The sequence below is a fragment of the Dermacentor silvarum genome, chromosome 1 (genome assembly GCF_013339745.2).
Source record: "Dermacentor silvarum isolate Dsil-2018 chromosome 1, BIME_Dsil_1.4, whole genome shotgun sequence".
In the NCBI taxonomy this organism is placed as follows: Eukaryota; Metazoa; Arthropoda; class Arachnida; order Ixodida; family Ixodidae; genus Dermacentor; species Dermacentor silvarum.
The window spans coordinates 178,657,332-178,681,824 of NC_051154.1; the positions used below are offsets into that span (position 1 = coordinate 178,657,332).

At 46.8% G+C, this 24,493-nt stretch overlaps 1 protein-coding gene across 5 annotated transcripts in view; it reads left to right on the plus strand.

The window, feature by feature from the left end:
• The window catches only part of LOC119436460 (PHD finger protein 19-like), a 127,255-nt gene that overhangs the window by 97,819 nt on the left and 4,943 nt on the right, over nt 1-24,493 (plus strand). For all 5 annotated transcript variants that reach the window (XM_049657930.1, XM_049657923.1, XM_037703312.2 and 2 more), the window contains one exon: nt 15,806-15,914. In XM_049657930.1, the coding sequence (XP_049513887.1) occupies nt 15,806-15,914 (109 nt within the window). The remainder of the gene's footprint in view (nt 1-15,805; nt 15,915-24,493) is intronic.

Sequence of the window (24,493 nt, forward strand, 5' to 3'; positions counted from 1 at the left end):
CAGCTGCAGCAAGCGGCAGGATCAGATTTGAATGAAGGGAGGGGGAAAGGTCACGCCCGCGGCGGCAAGATCGCCGGGTCGAGGGATGCAGGGCCGCCTCGCACACGCACGCACGCACACGGCGCTCGCTTCGCATTCCATCGCGGCGAAGAAGGTGCTTCCGGTTGCGGCTCGCGCAAAAATGACGAAATTTGGGGCGAAATCTCTAGGTGGTCGGAGGGGGAAATTCGTTATATCGAGGGGGTCTCCCGCTGCCACTTCGTTACGTAGAGGTCTCAAATACATGTGCTTCTATGAAGTAACGGCGGGGAATCGAAAAACTTCGTTATATCCAGGAATTCGTTATATGGAGGTTCGTTATAAGCAGGTTTAACTGTATAGCCAAAGAGCAATGAATACACACAGCCACGAACACGTTCCCTTCTTGCACACTGATGCACTATCAAAACAGTGCACATCTTCCCCACGAGAAAACAAGACGAATGCAGATGTACAAACACTTAAAAAAAACACGTTATGTTTTTTGTTATGTTTTTTTTCCGTTACAATTCCACAGAAGCTCAGCACACTCTTGGGTTGTTTCACAAGTCAGCGTCGGTTAGTCAGGCAACGAAGCATGAACAAAAGCTGGTCACAAGCGGCAATTGCTCGCCTTGTTTGACCCCTCTTGCTGTCTAATCTTTGCCGTGTTTGTGGGATCATCTGTTCACATTCGCGATAGGAAAACACTTTCCTTGACTCAGACATCCCTGGGAGTTATTTGATTTCTTCGTACTGATCCAAGCACTTCAAACGTTTCAACCACCCTGATGTCTCTCATCATTGGCTCTAGTCTGTCACAAAACATTGCGAGAGTGAACCACTGACCTTCACTTTCACTCTCGCATGGTTACTGTGGCAACAAAAAAATTGTGTCAGCACGGTTCTCATGCTCTTTGAAGTGGTGGAAAGTTAAAAACGGCCAAGAGCAAAGCATATCATGTGCCCATTGTGTTGTTCTTTGCTGACGTTACAAGCGGAGAGGCGTAGCCAAATGCAGCCCTCATCCTGGTGTTGCTGCCAGCTGTTTCAATGAAAGCTGCCCAACGGCATTTGAAGGAAAGTACTTTTCCTGTGTTGGGGGCCATCCCTGTGTGATTTTAGTAAAGAATATAAGCACGCTTTCTTATCGCCAGAAGGGGGCCCCAAACGTTTTTTTTTTTTTTTTCTTAGTTTTAGCTGGCGCTCTTAAAGTGGCTTCTCATATGTCGCTGTTCCCTTTCTTTTTCACCAAAACGTCTGCCGTAAAGAAGCGTGTAGGTAATGAAGAATAGGTATAAAGTAGAACCCCGTTTATGCGTTTTTAAGGGACCGCGAAAAAAAAATAACAGCCGTGAAAACATAACTGTGAGGAAGGCCACCAATCGCCACAGCTATGAATGGCTTCCAGTAGTTATTAGAAGTCTCAGCGCTCGTACTGTGGCCGAGGACGGTGCTTGCACACGTGTATAGTTAAGGGACATGTATAACGTTTTGCGATAGTTGCCACTTTCAACTCTCTTGACAGCAATATTTTGCTTATGCTTCACCGCAAGACACAGCTTCTTTGCGGTGAAGCTGACTTAAAGGTCCCCTCACCAGGGGCGGTATTTTGTAGCAATGCCTTTCCGATGCTAATGCCTTTTCGCGCTTGGTCATTGGTCAGAGCGCCGGTCCGCTCACGTTATCAACGGGATCAGCCGGCCGTGAGCGATGGATGATAAGACTAGTATAGAATAAAGCATAACGCATCGCTACAAAATACCGGCCCAGGCCAGATAGCAAAAAATACACGGGAAATTGTTACGTGCCCTATAGGGAGTGTTCTACCGCAATAATTTTTCAAATTGGTTCATTATTATCAGAGATAAAATTATTTGAAGTGGCGCAAAAGCATGATTACAGGAGGCGAGCTTCACTGGGCCTCTTCGATTATCAGATCTTACAGTTCCGAACTGCTTGGGACTGCTGTCCCGCATTCGATTTTCTCGATCAGCTTTGGAAGCTCCGCCCAACAGTCCGAGAGCTGCCAGAATCGCGTTCGTTTTTTATGGACCGGAAGTCGCGGACTGTCCGCGGACTCTCGAAGCTGTCAGCAGATTTTTGCTCGCACAAGCGCAAGCAGCTAGCAGACGACAGCCGTCTTAAAAAGATGCGCGCGGCGTTTGACGCCATGTTGTGAAAGAAGCCGTGTGCTTCTTCGTACTTCGCGCGTTCCAGACGGGAAATACTGTTTACTGAGCTATCACATCTGTTACATTGGTGCTTCGCTGTGCGACCATGCAAGTTTTTCAAGAGCGGTCTAATTGCTGTAGCTTTAGTCTTCGTGTTTTTTAATAGAGAAGCACAGCGATCACGCGCACATGCTTGCTGTTCCTGATGTGTTTCGCTGTCATGCTCATTGCTATATGCATAGTAAACAGGTAAATTTTGCTTTTCAGGTGAGTGGAACTGGTGTGCAAGGAAGTCTATCATATTGCATGTGGCTATTTCACGCCGGTAGCTGGGGTGGTGATCATATATGATGATCCCTTCTGTTGCCAAGTTCGAGCGTTTGCATGTTGACGTGCAGGGTTAGTAGACGGTGTACCCGCGCTCTGTCCTAGACACGCGTCGAGCCTTTAATTAGTAGACGGTCTCACGAGCTTTGAGGACATCGGCGGGTGCTTTCTGCATGAACAGCGACGTGACACGACCGCGATTTTGCTTATGTCTGTGTGGGAATTCTGCTTAGATTTTGCAGGCAATGAGCCAGCCTAAATACAGCGGTTAAGGGGCACGAAGAGCGAGAGAGCGATGTCAATTGCGATTTGCGAATACGTTCTATGCGCTCAGGCTGCGATTCCACTATGCAAGCTTTGTGGTTGTGTTGGCGACGTGGCCTCTGAGACTGCACCGCTTCGGAGGCCACGCTAATGAATTCACTGGGTAGGGGGCTACCTACGAATAGCTAAGAGAACACGACGGCAGCGAAAGAGAACTCGGACAGACCCTGACACATGGAGCAAGCAAAAAGTTAGGAGGGGGCATCGCGCAACGCGATTGAAACCAAGCGTGTTGGCCCAACACGTGATAGTCACATGTACGCGCGGTAAATTTAGGGCTCCCGCTCTCCATGCAGCACTGGGGTAGGGCCCCCAAACAAGTGCGCATTGATAAAATAACCACCGGGCACCAAACGTCTCGGCAAATCTCAGTTCTTCCACCGTGATTTCGACCCAAGTGGTCACCTGTTGGGCCGACATAGTGCGAAGGGCTGGCTTCACGATCGAATCCCGGCCGTGGTGGCCGCATTTCGATGGAGGCAAAATGCAAAAACGCCGATGTGCTTACGTTGTAGTGCACGTTAAAGAACCCCAGGTGGTCAAAATTAATCCGGAGCCCTCCACTACAGCGTGCCTTATAATCAGAACTGCTTTTGGCACGTAAAACCCCAGAAAGAAGAAGAAGGGCTGGCTTCACGGAGCGTTCACTTGCCAAGGCTGACTGCGTGATGTAATGCTCTCCTAACTTTTAACTGTGAAGCTGTTTAAGCCAGTCGTAATTTGTGGTTCGTGTCAAGAAACTATCAAGAAATAAAAGAAATAAACTTTCTTGCCGAGGCGGGATTAGAGCCCGCGTACCCATAGTCCCAAGGCGAGCGTCGTAACCACTAGGCTATAAGTATAAGCCACGCTTGCAGAACATGCATTTATGCGAACCATATGATTGCATTCGAGCGTCGTCGTCTTCGTCCACAGCTGGCGCGTTCGCACGCTCGTGCTCTGCGAGGTGAAGAGGTTTTGCGCGCTATGCTCGGGAGAGAGCTAAAGAAAATAAGAGCGAGCGAGAGAGAGACGCATTCACGGAGCGGGTCTGCTGGAACGCGTTGTCGGCATTTCAAAGCAGTGTCGGTGTTGCAAGCTGCGCTATGCAACGCGCAGTGACGGCCATAAGTCCAAGATGCGCGAAAAGAAATTATCATGAGTAATAAGATGAATTCGCGCGCACTTCCGGAGAATGCTGGGCTACGATCACCCAGCTTCGCTGTTTCAAGCATTGCGCGGCCGAGTGCAAGGTTAAGCATTTTTTTTTTTACGAAAGCAATTGTATGGACACTCCAAGCGGATTTCTGCCGCCGTCGTCGCCGTGAGGTTCCGTATAAAGTCCAAGGGTGATAAAATCGCCGCGCACCGTATGATGTGTGTGCGAGTGAAAGCGCGCGAGGGACGTGCATTTTCATGGAGAGTGAACGCACGGCGGAGAGCATATGCGACGTATTCCGTCGTACAAAAGGCTAGTAGAAAGGCCGTGGGGGGATGGGAGGGAGAGAGGGGAGGTGACGTTTAGCTGCAGCACCAAATGTGTATCTTGCGACCGGGCGCAATGGAAACTGGCAACTCAATCTCCTATGCGAAAGGAGGAAAGCGGGAAGGCAGCGCGGGAGGGAGGGGATGCGGCTTCTACTCTGCCAGCAACTGCGTACTTGTACTTTGCACGGCTCTGGGCTTTCGCGCGCACCGTATCTTGAAAGCGATATCCACACGGCTCTTACCTTTTTATGCGCTGTGCTTTCGCCGCTCAGTTTCTGTTGAAGCGATAGACCGCACAAACCTTCGCTCGCTGCTGCTGCCGTGCTTGCCCAAGCCAGCGTTTTTGATAGCAGTTGTTTGCGGTCATCGGGGAGTGTGATTGATCTATTCATATTTGCTTGTACGCGCTGACACCATGCTTATTAATTCAGTTAGTAAGCGAATGTGTCCGAGTTCATACAGTCGATAAAACTACTATCCTTACTCCGTATACCTCTCTACTAATTTTCCATCACATTTGATGTTCGCCTTTCGGGCGAAGCTGCGACTTTATTCCTTCCTCCATGCCCCAACTGCTGGATCACGACTGTGGCGCGCTCTTCTGTCAGGGCTAGTCGGACCGGAAGCCGCTGACTGTTTGCGGACAGTCCGGGACGGTGTAATCGAAGATGCCCGCTGCCAATATCGACACTCTTGCCACTTGCCCTGTCTAGCCTCCGCAAGCAAAATTCCTTCCCTGCGTTCTCCCATATCGGAGCCGGAGGAGCGCGTCATGCACACGTCACGGTCCCCGCCTCTCTTTCTTTTTTTCCCCTACACTTTATGCTGCGTGACGTACTTCCAGTAAACGCGAGTCCGTGAGCTTGGAGATAACAGAGCATGGAGGATGTTGTGACATTAGTACGGGCACGAGACTAGCGGTATAAGTCAGTGCCATATGAACACTGAGGTAGACGCAAGAGGATGAAAGATCCTGATCGCGCGCTGAAACGCAGTCGAAAATAGAGAGTTGTAGCTCAGCGGGTTTACGGGCCAGCGGAACGAGCGGAGAGAGCAGCGAAGCGTCGCACCAAAGGAAGAGTTTTAGCTCAGCGATCCGTTGCTCAGTTGAACTGAGCGCTTTTCTGCGCCACCTGTTGAACAAGGTTGGAGTCTTTGGGTTCTCGATCGCGGTCATCCACTTCAAATCGTCTCCAAACGGCCTCGTAGCTGAAACCTCTCGCAGTATACAGAGGTCCTCTTCAGGGGTGAAACACATCCGAGGCTTTTCGCCTCCAGGCGAGCCAGCGCCGCGTTTGAATACGACGCTGACGACATGGGGCTGTTCGCGCTGGTGGTCGCCATGTTTGTTTCGCAAAAACGCTGGTCCGCTGGGCAACTGGCTGGGCGTGCTCCGCTGGGGAGAGGAAACCAGCGGAGCGAAGGGCCTGCTCCGTAAACACGCTGGCCGCGCCAGCGTACCGCACATGCGCAGTGGTGTCTTTGCTCGCCTGCTGAACCCGCAGAGCTATAACTCTCTAATGACATAGTTTCGGTGTCTGCGCGCGTGACTGCACGACGTGGGAACAAGCAGATGAAACGGAAGTACGTCCAAGGTGTATGTACTCATGGTAGCGAAGCTGCCATAGAAGCCCATAAGTCCTGCAATGGCGGCTTGTGGAGGCATGGCAGCGCCATCTACATTTCGTGGGGCCAACTTCTCGGCGGAAAAAAAAAAAATTGCTGTTTGAGGCCTGTTGCGCCAAGTGGTCTACTGCGCCAGCTCGCATCACATCGCTATGACATCGCATATACAAAGCACAGAACAATACAAATGAAGCGCAAGTGTTAATATTCACCACAACATCGCGTCACATTCTAACCTGAGTACACCCATCTATATTTATATAACACATTACTCCGGTGAACCTTGAGAGTTTTGTATGAATTCTGAGCAATGGGTTCACCCTGATTTTGAACAAAGTAGCATATCCATGTGTCCTTCGAACCAACACACATATTATTTCGCTGTTAAGATAATTACATTGAAATGATTCCCAAAAACTACGCTTTAATCTTCACTAACGCAGCACGCATGCCACCTGTAGTTTTTCTCTGGTACTGAAGACATTGCTAAACATAATATTTAGTAACAAGGCAGTTCAAGAATGGTTACTGATCAAATCTGTTCAGGTTAATGCTATACAGGATGATCATTTTTAAATTTTACAGAATTTTTAAAAATCACCTGTTGCAGATAACATAATTTTAGTCCTTGAGGTGGATTATTCAGCAAGGCGGACATTTCTTGCACGAGACACGTATTCAAGAAATTAACAAAAAATCACTAATTTTCTTATGAATTACTTTACGGCGCATATTGCAATTTACGAATTGTAGCCGGTAAGTTTGCAAGGCTCACCCGCTTAGAATGAATCTCCAGAATTACGCCAGTTGCTAAATATCCGCCATCAAAGTCGCCGTAAAAATGCACTGTTGTTCCACTTACTTTAAAAAAAACGCTCTTTTATGCATTGAAGCACAAAAGTAATTTCAAATGGCAGATTCGGAGCACTTTCGGTAGCAGTCTTTCTGCTCCATGCGGAGCAAGTCTGTTCCATTGGCAGATTGAGAGTGCTCCCTGTATGTTTAATTGGCAGATCTGGAGCAGCTCCGCCGCCAGAACCACTCCACAGAGCAGCTCTCTCTACTCCGCGGAAAGCGGTGGATTCGACCGGAAGTCACAAGCGCCCCGCGCGTGCGCAGAGCATGGCGTACCACGTGACCGACGCTATGTGCTGCCCGAGCGCGCTCATTCTCTCCGCGCGCGCCCGTGAACTGCCGTCAGGCGAGTCGCAGCTCGGAAGCAATCATGAGTGGTACTACATCGCAGCGTCAACTCGCGCTTTTACTGCTTGCGGAGAATGATGATTCTAGCTCTAGTTCTGAATCAAGCAGTGAGGACTCAAGCGATGAAGAAGCTAGCATATGCAAGAAAGGTTTTCGACTTCATGTTTCGGACGGCAGAAAAGAAATCGAAAGTTGCGCACTTGTTCTGTGGGAAAAAAAACTCGTCTTACAGATTTCATTTGCGTGTACAGTCTGATCGCTTCTTTTGTTTTTCATTTCTACTTTGTTACTTTCCTGTCCTTTTTTTTGTGTAACTATATGCCTGTGCAAATACTGTATATGAATGTATACCGCATTACGAGTAAAACTTGCGAAACATCCAAGTTTATATTGAAGTTGAACAAACAAATGTTTATTAAAATCAGTTTTTCTGTTAGGCATACATTCAGTTTATTAACTTTCTCTCACTCGTCATTGTAATCCAGTTATGCCAAGGACACGGCTCAGCAGTGCCATTTCCTCCTTGTGCTGTCTCGCCCTCTCTTCCCGGCTTTCTTCTTTCTGCTTTTATTGCAATAGCAATTATATGGACACTTCAACTGGATTTCTGCCATCGCCGCGTGCTGTATGCGTGATTGAAAGTGCGCGCTATCACGGAGAGCGAACACACGGCGGAAAGCAAACGCAACCGTCGCGCGAAAGGCCGTGGGGGTATGGGAGGGAGGGAGGGAGGCGGGGCGACACTGTGCTGCGGCACGAAATGCGTATCTTGCAACCAGGCACAAGGGGAACTGGCCACTCAATCTCCCACGCGAAAGCAAGAAAGCGGGAAGGCAGCGCGGGAGGGGGGGGGGGGGCAGCTTCTACTCTGCCAACAACGGCGCTTGTACTTTGCCCGGATGTGGCAGTCGCCCGCACCGTCTCTTATCTCCACACGGCTCTGACCTTCGTATGCGCTGTGCATTCGCTGCTCAGTTTCCGTTGAAGCCATAGACCGCACAAAGCTTCGCCCGCTGCGGCGGTTGCGCTTGCTGCCAGCGTTTTGACAGTCGTCTGCGGTCATTCAGTTTGATCTGTTCATGTTTGCTTGTGCGCGCTGACACCACGCTTGTTAATTCAATTAGTAAGCGAATGTGCCCAAGTTTATGCAGCCGATAAAACTAGTGTCCCTACTCCGAATAGCTCTCTACTAATTTGCTATCGCAATGGATGCTTCGCCTTTCGGGCGAAACTGCGCCATTTGTTTCTTTCCTCGTGTCGTCCTACTCTCTGTGCTTCCTTCTGCGCTTGCAGCTGCTTCATTTCTTCAAGCAAAAATGTCATATCTTGCAGTCTTGATGTGGAAACGCGCGGAGACCTGGGTTTTTGTCTTTCAGCGGTGTTTGCCCTGTCGATGAACTACTCCGAGTACTCTGCGAGCTTTGCGATTCTTCATCAATTTTTGATCCATCTGGCATCTCCTCCGCCTCCCCTGAAGAACTTCCTTTTGTGGTGGACACGCTCCCAGTATCTTTTCTCGAAACAACGCCGTAGCCATCTCGCAACTTGTGGTTCGACGCTGTCGTCCAGAGCAGCTATCTTGGCCAGCTCCTTATGGCACCTCGTTGGGAGAATTTCCCGACTTCTTATTGTGAACAGTTGCAGACGTTTTGCACCTAATTACAGTCTTAAAGTGACTGCAGCATTGATCTCCGGTTCTCATTATGCCCATTGTTTGAGATTTTCCGCGATGCGGGAAAACATTTCCTTTTTATTTCTAAATTTTTTCATGGGTCCCACCTGGGGGAAATATTGCTCGTAATAATCAAGCATCCACTTCGTTTTGCCCGCCGTCCACTCGCAGGCTGCACCTGAAAAAGTTCAAACCACAATTAGGTATGTCATATGGAAATTAGCGGCAAATGGGCTTACTGCGGCGGCTGGTCCTCTGGCTTGGTTCCCTGGCTTCATGCTGCTGTAGATCGTCCACAATGCTTCCAGGATCTGAGACTGAAAATTGAGATTGGAAATGGACGAGAATGAGGGCTTGGCCGCACAGCGCTCAGCCACCGGGGGAGAAGAGACGACACCGTGACGGCTGCAATCTCAAAACGGCCTCCGTGCCGAGAAATTGCGCATTCACTGTGTACTCACACCACTCTTCTTTTTACTGTTAATAATTAACCATTTAATAGTAACCTGAAAACCCGCATCTGTGTTTAATTCAACGAACGTGGACGACAAATAATACAGCATATTTTTTTACAAACTGTATTTTTCACTGGGATATCGAGCAAAGTAACCGAATCATGAACATTCATTAATGCCTCTGTTGTTTTTACAGGCACTTGCAAATAAAATAAGAACAAAACAGCTTCGGCAAGAGTATTGTTACCAGCGAATTACATGGTACACAGCTAAGGAAGGAAAATAAAACTTAAATTATGGAGTTAAATTATGTTTCTAGCTGTTTTTCAACCGACGACGTAAAAGGGACTTAAAAGTAAGACAAGACGCATCCGAGCTACCGTTCCACGAACTTCACGCACAATGGCAGAAAGCAATGAGAAACATTGCGTGAGCATGCGCACAGCAGGGCACATGCGCGAAAGTTTTTTTATGATAGCCAAATCCACTCACCTTCCGCGTCGGCACGTGTGCCGGGTTCACCATCGACGACAGGAGGACACTTACACGCGGTGTGACTTCCATCAGAACACAGGAGGCAAAATCTAAAACGAAACTTTTTATATGATCCTTCTCGCGGAGCAGTTCGTTTTAGAGAAACGAGATGGCGCTTACGGCGGTGCGCCATACGTCTCCTCAGTGACCGCGCACAAATACAAAATCATTACCGCTTTTACCTTGCTTTTGTGCGATCAGCTGTCGGAAATGCAACTGAGTTTTCGCTAACGCACTAGTGCAGTGCTCTAATTATGCTAGATTGAATCATGTGGATTGAAGACGTGTGCAGTAGTTGGCTGCAAAAATAGTGACTGGCATATTAAGGAATGGAATGAATCTGTGTGGCCAAGTTCGCGGACCGCTGCTGCAACTGTCCGAACGTGTTACCGGCACTTCAAGATGTACGGCTTTCCTCGAGGATACAGAAATTTGCTCATCCGCCAGCACTGTATCGTTAACCTTCAAAGAAAGGGCTTCAGCAGCAGAACGTCGGCAAGAGTGAGTACCACTCGTTCAACAACGACAAAGGGAGTAGCGCCACTTCCTGTCATAGTAAGCTTCGCGCACGTTATTTATACGCATCTATCCCAAATGGCAGGAAAACTTACGCCCACTCTATCGCCGACGTATCAAGAATAAGTGAATGGGCGCAAACTTGAATATATGCGCACCATATACGCACAATAAATGACGTACTACACTGATGGCACACGAATGGTCGAAGCTGAATGTTTCGTGACGGTTCACAAGAGTAAGCGACTTACTAGCGGGTATATATATTTACTACAAGGTATTACAATGTACAAAACAGCTAAGTTCCAAGCCTTGTGCGCAGCAAGAACAAATCTATCGGAACTGAGCACACCCGCGAGCGATTAGTCAGAAAATAATCAGATAGTGGCTGCATCGAGGAACTTCACTGAGTCGGAAACTGACAAGCCGCTGCATCAAAATATTTGCCAAATAAAGAACAAAGAGCAAAACACACTAATCCTGATTCAATTCATGAGCGGAATGTTTGGATAGATTGGGATGCATATTTAGCCCTGCTTTTAGAACAAGCACCTTATACGCTGCTCGCGTCGTTAGGACGAAGCTTAATGAGCTTCAAAAGAGCTTTTACATGTTTTCTGAAGCTGTGATCAAAGCTTTGTGTCGTCCACCTCGTCACCGTCTACGATATCTCCCAAAACAGGCTTTCTAAGCTGCGCCGGTGTCATACACTTCCATTGTAAACAAGGAGGCAACGGAGGCAGTTGAGGCAAGCAATGGACGCGTCATCACGGGATCATGCATGGCAGCGCCTACAGGATCGCCGCGAAAAGGGTCAATACACAGCTTGCCCTCGAGTACAAGCCGAACAGGTTGGGAAAACGGCGCGAAACGCGAGGAATGCTGGGCGCTTCCGGAAGCGGATGGGCGCTAGCGCCCCCTGCCATTTGCTCCAGAGGGAGCGCCTGTGTTCCATTGGCAGATTTCCTTCGGTTGGAGTGCTCCGGCGCAGAGTTCGTCGGCAACTACGAATCTGCCATTGGAATTCACCATAACTGGAGCACCCATGTGTTTCATCCCACACTTTTGGAAATAGTATCTCGAAACTGGTGTCATTCTGGAAATTAATTTCAAATAGATGCGTCTTGTAAGCTCATCGGCTACAATTCGTAAATTGCAAAATGTGCCGGAAAATAATTTAAAAGTTAATTAGTGAGTTTGTGTTAATTAGTTTAATATGTCCTGCCTTTGTGTAGCCAAAGTCGTGATGTTGTGATGTCATTTGCCAATAGACAGAGCTCCCTCTCATTCGATTATTCTTTGGATGGCATCCCACTTAAAAGAGTTTCTCAATATAAATACTTAGGAGTCATTCTAACAGAGCATCTGTCATGGTCTAAACACATCGAATCTATAAATGGGAAAGCCCTAAAAAAATTAGGTTATTTGCGCCGCACTTTATCTAAGACCCCTCGCGACACTAAACTGTTATTATATAAAACGTTAATTCGCCCTGTCCTAGAATATGCATCTGTTGTCTGGTTTCCCTACAAACACTGCGAAATAATTTCGCTCAATAATGTTCAAAGTAAATCTATCCGTTTGTTTTGCCAAATTTATAGCCGCAATTTCTCGCTAACACAGGCTCAACAATCTTTGAACATCGAGCCATTACTTTCACGGTATCTCATCGAAGCCATAAAACTTTTATATGCAATTATTAACTCCACTTGTGGTCTTTCTGATTGTAACATCACATTTACAAATGCAAGTTGTACCCATAGCTCCCACGCCTTGAACATATCACCTATCTTTGCCCGTACTAACACATTCAAATACAGTTTTTTCCCACATACAATTGAGCTATGGAATTCTCTCCCCGGCGACATTCGTTCACTATCACTAAAAGATTTTATAGCTACCACCACTAAGCACCTCGCTAACAAGTAAACCGCTTTCCTTTTTCCTTTTTTTTCGTGTATGTGTATGCTTGTTATTGTGTAGCAATGTATAATGTTCCCACTCCTGCTATAGCCCTATATAGGGCTGCAGTATATGTAACTAAATAAATAAATGTGTTTCGATTTGTCGTGCTAGTATGTCCGCCTCTTCGAATAATTCAGCTCAAGGACAAGAATTATGTTATTTGCAACAGGCGATTTTTAAAAATTCCTTAAAACTTAAAAATGATCGCTCTGTATATATAGCCATTGCTTTGTACGACTACACATAAGTTATTAAGAGAGTTTTGACATTACAGTGTTAAATACGGTAATACAATCTCGGCATATCTCAGCACGCATCGCCGTGAGCAAACTTCAGAAAGCCTGCACAGTTTCGGACTCATAATTATTCGTGGATGGAAGAAAACAGCCTGTGACTTTGCGTTCTCCCATTCTAATGGAATTGTCTCTACATTTGTTCAAAAGTTTTCATTCGAGACGTATTGGATGCATAATTTTCCTTAACTAGTGTTTTGCCCCGCGAGATGTAGTCGCGCTTCAATCCAATGCCTATGCCTGCCGCGTGAGCCGAGAAGCTGGTTGCTGCCCCTCTCCTCTTTTCTCTCCTCCACCGGGGTCGGCTGCGAGCGCTAGCTGCGGCGGCCGCTCCAAACCTGAACCACATGACCCTGCCTTCGAGATTACAGCGGCGCTTGTTGCAATCCTGGAGGCAGGACCCGCGGTCTCTCGTCAAGCCATTGGTCGAGCGCATGCCAGCCTCGTAATCGTCACTTCCTCCGCGATAGGAAGTAGGGTCGGGAGCGAGCGCTGTCTCTCCGCAACTACCCTGAACTACGGGAACCTCCGCTCCAATGGGAAAACGAGCGACGCGGCAGGCATTGAGTAAAGGAGGCATTGTTCAATCGCACAACCATAATTGATGTCGCTGCTCATTGGCTTGGAACCGTATTTCAGCCTCGCCTTCGCGACCATGTGAATTGACCTTGGTACATCTCTCTCGCTGCGGTGCGCAGTAAAAAATACGTAGACATTCGATTTGTGTGTTTTATAATATCTCTAAACTTCAATTTGTCTATTGATGCAACATATTGCACAAATAACAGACGCGTTGAATACTCGGGAGTGTCACGTGTCAATATCAGCGACGTCATGTATGTAGGCGCACTTGCTGAGGTAGTACGTCATCTTGCTGAGGTATGTCCTTAGAGCGCCGCGGCCGCGAGGAGAAGGGCAAACGGCGTTTAATTCGAAATTTCAGCTCTTTCCGCAGCGCGTAGTGATGTAATTCTTAGCAGACACGATCGTGAGCGCGCATTGTATGCACTGCGCTTGTCAGCTCAAAATGGCCAGACCTGGTGAGGGGTCCTTGAAGAGAACCAGCGATTATGCTACGCATGATCCGTGCCAGCTCCAAAATGTAACGCTGCATTCGGTGGATCTGGCGCAGTGTGCGTGGTTCCCGGTAGGCTTTGATGATGCACATGTGCAGCGCGGGCTTGTGCGACTTTGGTCGCTTGCTGAGCCCACTCAAGAGTGCGGAGATAGCTGACTCTGCCCCCCTTAACCCCATCCCTTCTCCAACGTAGCGCATAAGAGCGCAAATAAGTAGAATAAACGAGTTACCAACCAACCTGCGAACTTCGGTCGCTAAACTTCTGATGCTTACTGCAACGTGCCGGTTGCTTGTTGCAACGCACCGGTCACTTGTGACAAGCGACCGGCAGGCACGTTGCAGTAAGTGTCAGACACCGGTCACTTGTTGTGACAAGCGAAGGATGCGTTGCAACAAGCGACCGGCACGTTGCAGTAAGCGTCAGAAGTTTAGCGACCGAAGTTCGCGACCTAGGAGGATATAAAAAAAAATGGCTGGAGTTGAAAGGACGCTCTTCAAGTGAAGCCAGCGCCGCCATATTGTGGTGGGCAGAAGGCTCGGCGGCCTTTGGATTGTGTGCAGCGACTGCAGTGCGCGGTGATCTTTCCTGGACAGAGGTGCCTCTACAGCACCTTCGTATGCGTGCAGCCCGATTGCAATGAGCATGGTTCAATCCTTCGTGTTCGATGAACCATGCTCGCCGCCCCCAAATTTATGCTATAATTCCGCATGGTCGCACACATATGCTGGACCCGCCGTGGTTGCTTAGTGGCTATGGTGTTGGGCTGCTAAGCACGTGGACGCGGGATCGAATCCTGGCCATGGCGGCCCCATTTCGATGGGGGCGAAATGCAAAAACATCCGTGTACTTATATTTAGGTGCACGTTGAAGAGTGCGGGGTCCCAGGTGGTCCAAATTATTCCGGAGTCCCTCCTCTACTACGGTGTGTCTTATAATCAGATCGTGGTTTCGAACGTAAAACCCCTTAATTTAACTTTTTAAATTTTACCCACGTCCTAATTTCATGCTGGCCCACCCCTAAATGCCAAGTTGGCCCGATTCAAATTTTAAGTTGGCCCACCCCAATTTTGTAGCTCACCCCCAAATTTTAAGTTGACCTACCCCCAATTTGAAGTTAGGCCACGTTCAAATTTTGTGTTGGCCCACCCCCAAATTTCAGTTTAGTAATGGTGATCATTTGCGGGAAAAAACGGCGGCAAAAGCGCACGATATGCTACGCTGCCGGTTTCCTGCCCACCACATGATGGCCGCTGGTGGCTTCACTGTCCTCTATGGTTAGGTATAGACGGCTGCTATTCCAGAAATTTCCTTTATATCCTTAAGGTTGCGACATACAAGCTTGCTGCACTGCTAAATTTATATGACCGCCACATTCAAACGCTACGTGTAAGATGCAGGAACATACAGATTGGTGACATATCAAGAGGAACATCATACATGGTAGTCAGTGGGATTTAGGTCGTGGCCGCGAAAACGGGATGTAGCAGCCGGGAAAACGCAGGACCAAGGAACGTATCAGCGGGGTTCCAATGTATTTGGAAATCTCTACATTTGGTGCTAACCTGGTATGCTTTCTGTATTGTGGGTAGTGGTAAAATGCCAAAGAAGACATGATTGCTGAACTGAAGAGTAGCAGACGATGGTGGCACAAACACACCAGCTTTCCTGAGATGTACCCCAACACCGCTTTGTTTGTAAACTTGAAATGGGTCTATATGCCTTGTATTGGCCAAAATTTGCCCAAAATTTTGTTTGTTGTAGCTGATGGTCAGCTATAGCAGTGTCCGTTAAAATCGGAAATAGTATGTATAATACAGGTAGGCCAAATTAAGTGAGAAGAATGGTCTATTATGCCCAAAGTATGTTATGTAGATCAATTGTAACGTGCGTGGGCTGTACAGGAAAATTTGAGCATTTGGTGCCATTGAATACATATGTTTGCCAGGACCAGATGGGTCTTTTTAATAGAGAATCAAATAACAAGATTTTACTGTATTTTTCTCGCACCATTGTAGGACACCAATGCTGAACTGTCACACCAACTGAGGATAACTTTAAGGGGCTAAGCTCTATGACATTTCTTTTATATCTTTGTTTGCTGGTTTTGGCCTTTGTATGCTAGATATGCTTTCTTTTTTAAAATGTTTTGCAGTGTCCGTGTATTCAGGCGTGGTGTTGTAAAGAACATGGTTGGAATGCGAGGTCGAGAAAATGGCCAGAGGAAAGCAAGGAGAAAAAGGCTTCAGAGCAGTCGCATGAAGGTGAGTTGCTTTTTGTGTCCATTGGCGAAGCACAGGAGGTGCACTGTTGAGAGGAATGGTGCTTTGTGCTTGTATACCACTTTTGCAGCAGTTTATACTGTCCTAGATTGCTAGATGCTACAATGAAACATAGTATGTATCATCACGTACAGAAAATTACTATCTAGTTAAGGAAGTGTTTGGTGTTGCACCTTCCAAGTATTTAGGATATGCTGGCAGGGCTGTGCCATATTCTTTTTTTTTTTTTTTTCGGTTCCATACTCTCTTTGTCACAAAAATGCTGACAGATTTGTTTTTGGATAAGTTCACAGGACCACAATATCAGCCCAGTTTAGCTGCTAAGTTTCAACATCTCACCAACTGAATACTTGGAGATTTTATCTAACAGCTGTATGTGTCAAATACACTCTGTTAATCCTCTGTTAATCTGTTAATCCACTCTGTTAATCCTAACTGCTTACAGATATGTAGTCCCATTCTAAATGTTACCTGTGACAAGACAGTGGGGCTATTATGTCATTATTTAATGCAGGTAAATAGGTTGTGGCTTTGAAATTCTCATGGTGCTTAAACATGTAAAATGCAGAAATATTGATTAAAAAAAAATGATGTCACTGATTGGCTGTTCATCTCTAATAGAGATGAGAACTCTTATAAGGCGTTCTCACATTCTGTTGAGAATGTGAATGGAAACTTAAATTTCTCGCCAGTTGATACTGTAGTAAGAAGGATTAAGGTCATGGCTACAGCTATTGTGCCCTGTGACAACTACACTTGTTATGCAGATATGAAAAACGACATTGGAATAAGTGTGCTGAATAGAAAGATGTTCTTGTTGATTTACATCACAAGGTTTTTGTCACTAGCATGTTATGCATAGTGCTATAGCATGCACGTAAATCACTGCAAAACTGTGCTTTTATGTTTGTCCAGTAACTGCTTATGCAGAAGTCAATACAGTGTCCTGCATTCACTGCAAGCAGTGTGCACACTGTGTTTGCTAACTTGCTTCTAATGTTGCATCAGTTGCACTGCAGTGCATCACACTTCAGTGTACCTTTTCTAAGAAAATGCCACTGGGTAGCTGCATTATTCTAGCTCCTATAATTATACAAGGTGCTTTTTTTTTAGGACAATTGATCTAAATAACCCTTGATCTACATTACTCAATGAAGTGGCCATTACTTCTACAAGAAATTAAAATGCTTAATTGAATAATTAACATAACATGGATTATTTTTTAACTAATTACTTCACGCTCATATTTCAAATCTACGAATTGTAACTTGTGTGTATGTAAGGCATATCGGCTTACAATGAATTCTGAGGATGGCACCAGTGTCGAGATATGTGCTGTCATGAGAATGCACTGTTGTTCTAGTTTGTTTTTTAATGAAAATGCTGTATTATGCATTGAAGCACAAAGTAACTGGAACGACGGTGCATTTTGTTGGACACTTTAAAAATTAATATCTTGAAACTAATGTAGTCTTGAGAATTCGTTTGAAGGGGGTACCGCCTTGCGAACTCACCAGCTATAATTTGTTGATTGAAATATATGCCTTAAAGTAAATAAGTAAAAAGTTAATTAGTGAAATGATGCTAATTATTCAATTAAATGTTTTGATTTCTCGGAGTAATATAGATCAATGGTTAAAATTGTGCTATCAGCCACAGGCAATTTAGAAAATCTGGTGCAGCTAAAAAAAATACCCTGTATGTATTAATATCCCTAATACTGACACATCTGTTTATGTTACCATGAGAAGCTGCTGCTTGTTTAAAGGGGCTCTGCAACACTCCTTTAACGAGGGGTATCTTCATTTCATGTGTGGTTCTGGTCCACTGCACTTCAGCTCAGGATTCTGTGATGCTAAAGTGCACCCCGCACAATGATCCTCGATTGTAGCGTAGTGCAGGCTAGATGGCACGGCGCAGGGAACCCATCTGTACCTGCTGGCGGGGCAAGGTGGTGCTGCCAAGGCAGTCATCATCCTGCAGATGATACTCGCTAGGATGATGTTTGCTGGTATATTGGAATTTCTCTGAGGACATGTAAAAGCTCCTTGCCTTTTTAGAGAGTATTTCAACACTGTAGCTTGGAACTTAACAATCAGGATGCTTTGCAGCTGGGATTATGACAGACAGCATGGAAACATATAAAGCATGTATCATTTGAGGGCGGGTGTAGCCCCCCCCAAACAAGCACATGCACACATAAACCAAAAAGTTGTGCACGGCAAAATTAGCTGCACAGCAGTGTTGCAAACCATTTTCCTTTTTTTTTTTTTCCAAGAAATACCTTTGTGACCCCTACGGTTTTTAATTTTACCCTAGTTTGACCTTACACCAAATTTAGGTTAGCTGCATTACTATGCAAGCTGTTTTGGCATGAAAGTAGGCTATACAGCATGAAACATTAAAATATGCTGATTAAATCGTCTTTCTACAAGAACAAATATTCAGTCTATTCAATAGACCGAATACTGTGGCAAATGACGAATAGATCGTACTGTAACAGACGACAGTGCGTGCACACGTGTATAATTAAGGGACATGTACAATGTTTCGCGACAGTGGCCCCTTTAATCTCTTAATATGCTGGACCACAATACTTTGCTTATGCTTCACTGCATAACATGGCTTCATTGCGGCAAAGCTGACTTAAGAGAACCAGCGATTATGCTACGCATATAAGACCCTTGCTGGCTCCAAAATAAATACAACACTGCACTCGATGGATCTGGCCCAGTGCGTGCGGTTCCCGGTAGGCTTTAACTGGTGCACACTTCGCTTCGTGTGCTTTGCCAACTGCTCTGTGCACAAGTGCAGCGCCTGGCTTGTGCAACTTTGGTCGCTTACTGCAAACTGTGGTTGCTTACCGGAAACGTTAGTCACTTACTGCAAACTTTGGTCATTTACTACAAACCTTGGTTGCTTACTGCAAACTTTGGTCGCTTACTGCAAACTTTGGTTGCTTATTGCAAACTTGGTCGATTGTTACAACTTGCAGGTCACTTGTTGCAGCGTACAAACTGGCTACATCGGTAAATTTACATGACCGCCATGTTAAAACGCAACATAAGGTGCAGGAACATTACAGATTGGCGACGTATCAAGGGGAACATAATACAGTGTAGACCGCTTATAACGTAAGTCACCAGAGTCGCGAATATCTGCACTATAAGCGGTACCGCACTATAACCAAAACGATTTTCAAGCCCTGCACGTATACAAAGCACGTAGACCAAACATGTAGACACACCTTGTACTATCGCGCGCACATCGCGATTACGTTTTCGACAGTGCACTGGCGAAAACAATCGCGATGTAGCCGGTGCTTTTCAAGCTCGACAGCTTTGCACCGAGTCAAAACGAAACAACTGTTTGCCGCAACCGCTGCGGAAAAAACTGTGACCGCTTTCGACGTGATTATGAACGGCGACTTTGCGGTGCTGAAGGCACGCGCCCGATGCATGCACCGAGTCTAGACGAATGAACTACCATTCACTGCAACAACTGCAGTCGAAACCGCGGTCACTATCTTTGCGATCATCGATGGCGACTTCGCAGTTTCTTTTTTTTTTTTTTAGGCACGCGGCTGACGAGCGTACCGAGTAAAAACGAAACTACTGTTCGCCGCAACCGCTGCAGAGAAAAACGCGGCCGTTGTCGACGCGATCGTGGATGAGGACTGCGCAATTACGAAAGCCCGCAACCAACGTTCACGATGTTATGCACGGCGGTAAACGCAAGAATACAGGCTTTAAAGACACAAATAGGCTTGAAGCGTTTCGTCGTTACTGTCATTCACGTACGATTTCAACTGATGGCTGTGGCGATGCGGACTCCGCCGCTTCGTTTCGGTTGGACGCTAGCGCCGTTCTTGCTCTTTTGTGTCGCACATTTGCGGTGCTCCTCACTCACCGAGCTCCGAAAGTAGTCCGAATTAACCTATGTGCGGCCAAATAAGTCCGAATTAACAAGAGTTTGATTGCATTGAATATGCATACGCCGCCCGGCAGCACGCACCTTGTTGAGAAGCGTGCTCATTGCCGCCCTTGTCGGCGAGATTTTCCCGCGGAAGCCGCATTATAACCGGTATTTCGTCTCACGCGGCTGCACTATAAATGGTATGCATATACATGGAGTTCTATGGGAGGGTAAACGGGAGTTGGAAAAGGCCGCGTTGTAGCCAGTTCTGCACTGTAAACGGTTACGTTATAAGTGGGTTATACTATACATGGAAGTCAGTGGTATTTAGGTTGGGACCACGAAAATGTGACATAGCAGCCGGGAAAACACAGCAGGGAGGAACGCATCAACGAGGTTCCTCTGTAACATCTCTTCCAGTTCAATTGTGACATGCAGTTGTGAAAGGAAGATAGAGTCCAAGATTGATGTGTTGTGGTTCATTCTCAATGCCATTATTTTCTTGACATTGAAAAAAGAAACTTCAAAAAGCTCTACATCTGCATCAAGAAGGGCCTTATGACACTAAAGAGCACTCAAATGATGATTTTGCTTGTTAGGGTAGTGTTGCTAACCGTATGGTTAGCAACACGTTGGCGTTTGATTCAAAAGTGCGTGCAATAAGCTGCACTGGCACTGCCTCAACTTTTCTGGCATTCTTACCATGAGTCATGCTTGAATTGAACAGACCTTTGGTGAATAAGCCATACCATACTATGTGCAACAGAATGCTGTCAGGAACACCTGAGTGAAATATTACTAATTTGCATGCAACAGGGAATGTAAAATGTTACAGCGACGATCACTTGTCCTCTTCTGTGGCTTCTTTTAATCACCGCCACCCTTCAATCGTCCCAGTGGTGCAGTGGAGACGTTCTATGACTATTGATTGTGTTTGGATTTTTTTGAGCACTCTGGCACATTGCAACCGTTGGCTCCAGCGTTTTTGTCATGGCATTGGACTTGTGCTCGCTGTTGATGAAAAAATAATTTTTACAAGGTAACTATTTCTTAGCTACTATTAGTTTTCTTCAAAGCTGTTGTTTATGACAAACCAGAGGAATAACTAATTCTTAGCTATTAGTTTTCTTCAAAGCTGTTGTTTATGACAAACCAGTAGAGCCTCTCCCTGTTGCTTAAAGGCTCTTTGAAATAACAACATTCTGCTCAGCTTCATCAACTTATTGAACCAGCAGCCATTGAAGCTGCCCATGTAGCAGTGCCGAAATGTGAAGAATGATGCACATTTGCTAAAAGAGGACTCTGGCGTGGCGGGTGCTTTGTTGCAAAGACCAGCCTGGAAGTGGATGCACTCTCGTTGAAAATATAGGTGCAAGATGGCACTGTTGCAGGATCTTGGGAAGGAAGGGGGGAACAGTCTAGGTAAAAAATGGGCTGAATGTGTCCATCCCGAGTATAAGAGGATAAATGATAGCAGTATTTTCATGTAGCTTTGGGATTTGAGGTATCTTCAGTTTTGACAAATGACTATGGCTTCTACGTGTATACTTATTGTGAGTTTCAGACTGCTCTTTGCAGTGAACAAGTTGAAAGAATTAGTTGCTAAAATGTTTTTCTTCTCTTATATCCTTGCTTGGTTACAAAAAGATTGTATGCAGACTGTTAGGATGGGGGCCACTAAAATTAAGGCAAAACTCTTTTTTTTTCTGTCTTTCATGTCTGGCACTGGTTATTTTGTTAGAAGGTCTTAAATATGGTATATTTATATCAGACCAGTAATCCAGTCACAGCGCCTTGTATGGGCTTGTTATTACTCGGTTAAAACCAGCTGTGTGCAAATGCGCTGTGGTGTCATACCCATGCAGTACATTGGAACAGAATTCTTGGTCTGTCCTAACTCTCAATAGTATACAGTTGAATCTCGATAATTCGAACTTGAAGGGACGCGAAAATTAGTTTGAAATTAAAAGGACTTATTCTTGAAGTATTCGTGCACCATAGAACCATGTACAAAGGGTGCGAGTCATGAAATAGTGCGGCACGCAAGCACACAGCGAACGAGGACCACGAAACTGCCCACGCCGGCCAACGCTCGCTTCCCGATTATGGCAAAAAACGAAACTTAAGGGAACGGGCTAAGCTGGCGCTGCCCGGCGCTTGGTGACCGTCGAAGGTGGGGGGGCAGGGAAGCGGATTTGGTCTCGGAAACTTCGCCACTTCAGTGGTTCCCCTCTCCCGCCCTATAAACTCCCTTGTAGCTCCCTCACCGTCGACTGTCCAGGTGTGTGCCCGCCCTGCCGGCGCCGCCGCTCTTCCCTTAAGTTTCCTTTTCTGCCGCTATCGGGAAGCATGCGTTGGCCGGACTGGGCCTCCGCCGCTGCTTCCCTCTGTGCCGCAGCGTTCAAGGTCAACACGTGACCAGAAAATAGAGGGAGCAGAAAGGAGAAGGGTTCACTGCCATTTTCATCACGTGGCTGAGACATTGGCACATACACGCGTGTTCCAGCGTGACACGCAGAAACGGCGACCTTGTCATTTGAGAGAGGATAAAATTTCCGACACATTTTTTTTTTTGCGATAGCAATTATATGGACACTTCAACCGGATTTCTGCCGTCGCCATGAGGTTCCCTATAGATAAAATCTTTGCCGCGCGCCGTATGCCCGAGCGGAAGCATGCGGGGACGCACGCTATCACGGAGAGCGAACGCACTCAATCACCCACGCGCAAGCAAGGAAGCGGGAAGCCAGCGCCGGAGGGAGTGCGGAAGGGGGGGGGGCGCACTTCTACTCTGCCAACAACCGCGCTCGTCGGTCGCTCGTCCGCACCATCTCTTATCTCCACACGGCTCTGACCTTTATGCGCCATGCATTCGCCGCTCAGTTTCCGTTGAAGCGATAGACCGCACGTACCTTCGCCCGCGGCGGCGTATGCGCTCGCTGCCAGCGTTTTGACAGTCGTTGTCTCCAGTCATTCAGTGTGATCTATTCATGTTTGTTTGTGCGCGCTCACACCACGCTTGTTCATTCAGTTAGTAATAGTCAGGCCACATTTTCCAACGCACGCTACACATGCAATGCTGCCCGGATCAGCACTGCAGCACTACAGGTGTGTCCCTTCGCACGCGCTGCCCACGGGAAGCGCTTCTCATCAACACCACCGTTTCATACGCGCCTTCTCGTGGTCATCGAGTCTCTCTTCATGTCGGTCTACTTACGCCGCAGCACACCTGCTTACTTAATTAGCTCATGTTTACTACAATTCATATTGCTACCAAAACCGCTCACCTTACTTCGTATGACATTGCTGTGTTGCTATTGCATTCATTGCTTCGCCCTTAGGGCGAAACTGTGACATTTTTTTTCTTCATCACTCGCGGCATTGAGGGGTCTCTCCTAAGCTATGGTCCCTAGAATATTAGCTAGTCTGCCATCTGCCGACGGGTGCGAGGACTGTTTCCGAGTAACGGTGGCAGTGGCGCTGCGAGCAGTCCTCATGCTAGGGTGCCTCAATGCCCAGCGCCGCTTTCAGGGTTCGGCGCCATCTTGGTTCATTCCAATACGGAGGTGCTGGGCGTGAGGCGGCTGCAAATTAACCATCGGGTAGAAAGAAAGGGTGGTGTGCATGCTAAGGGCGATACCGACGCGATTTAAATGCAGATTTTCGGCTTTGCCATCTGATGAACGAGAGTGCTCGTTTCAAAAGAGGTTGTCCGACACTTTTCGCATGTATCGCAACGTGAAGGTGGCACAATTTGTTTGCGAGGTTACCCCATTTTTTATTTGCTCATTTCACTGGTAAACGTGAGCGATCCGCAGCACTGCCTCTCAATAGAGGCCTATGCTGCGGCATTAGTATCTATAGCACACGCCTCCAGGCACTTGCGCACAAGGGTCCTGGTGAGGCAGTGGTGCTGCTTGGAAATTATCAATAAATTAGTGTTTTAAATTTGTCATTTACATACATAGCACACTTCACTGTAGTCATTGTCATAGTTTTATTGCAAGTACATGTTTTAAGCATCTATACGAGGTGTGTTCAAAAAGAAACCGCACTTTTGAAATAGCGCGCCAACCGGCAGAGGGAGCGCGCTGCGGCTACTGAGCGCATGTGGCGGCAGGTTTAGACAACAAACTGCCATTTTCCGCGTTTCGCTCTGACCGTTAGTTGGCGAGCTACAGCCGCTGAAGTGACAATGAAGGGATTGGAAGAACAGCGTGTGCGTGTGCAGTTCTGCTACAAACTTGGGAAAACTGTTATGATGTTCTTAAGAGAGAGAAAGAACTTTAATGAAAAGGATGGCTCAATGGCCTAAGCAGGGGTAAGGGTCAATGGCGGGGTTCACAAGAAAAAAAAAACGCTACACATTCATAACCTGCCGATCAAGCCGGCCTCGCGCACAAACTCCCATAAGGAGTTGATAGTTCATCGGGCATCGGCCTGAGGGGGTGGCGTGGTCCATGCCTCCAGTGAGGTAATGCCGCGTCCCTTGTGTTCTTAAGAAAGTTTTCATCGTCATTGGCAGTGGTGAGCAGTTCCTGGCTGATTTCAACACGGGTCTGCTTCTGTTCGTCAGTCAACAAACGTGGCACGAATTTTGCACTGACACGACGCATCCCAAGTTTGTCACTCAAAATTTCATGACA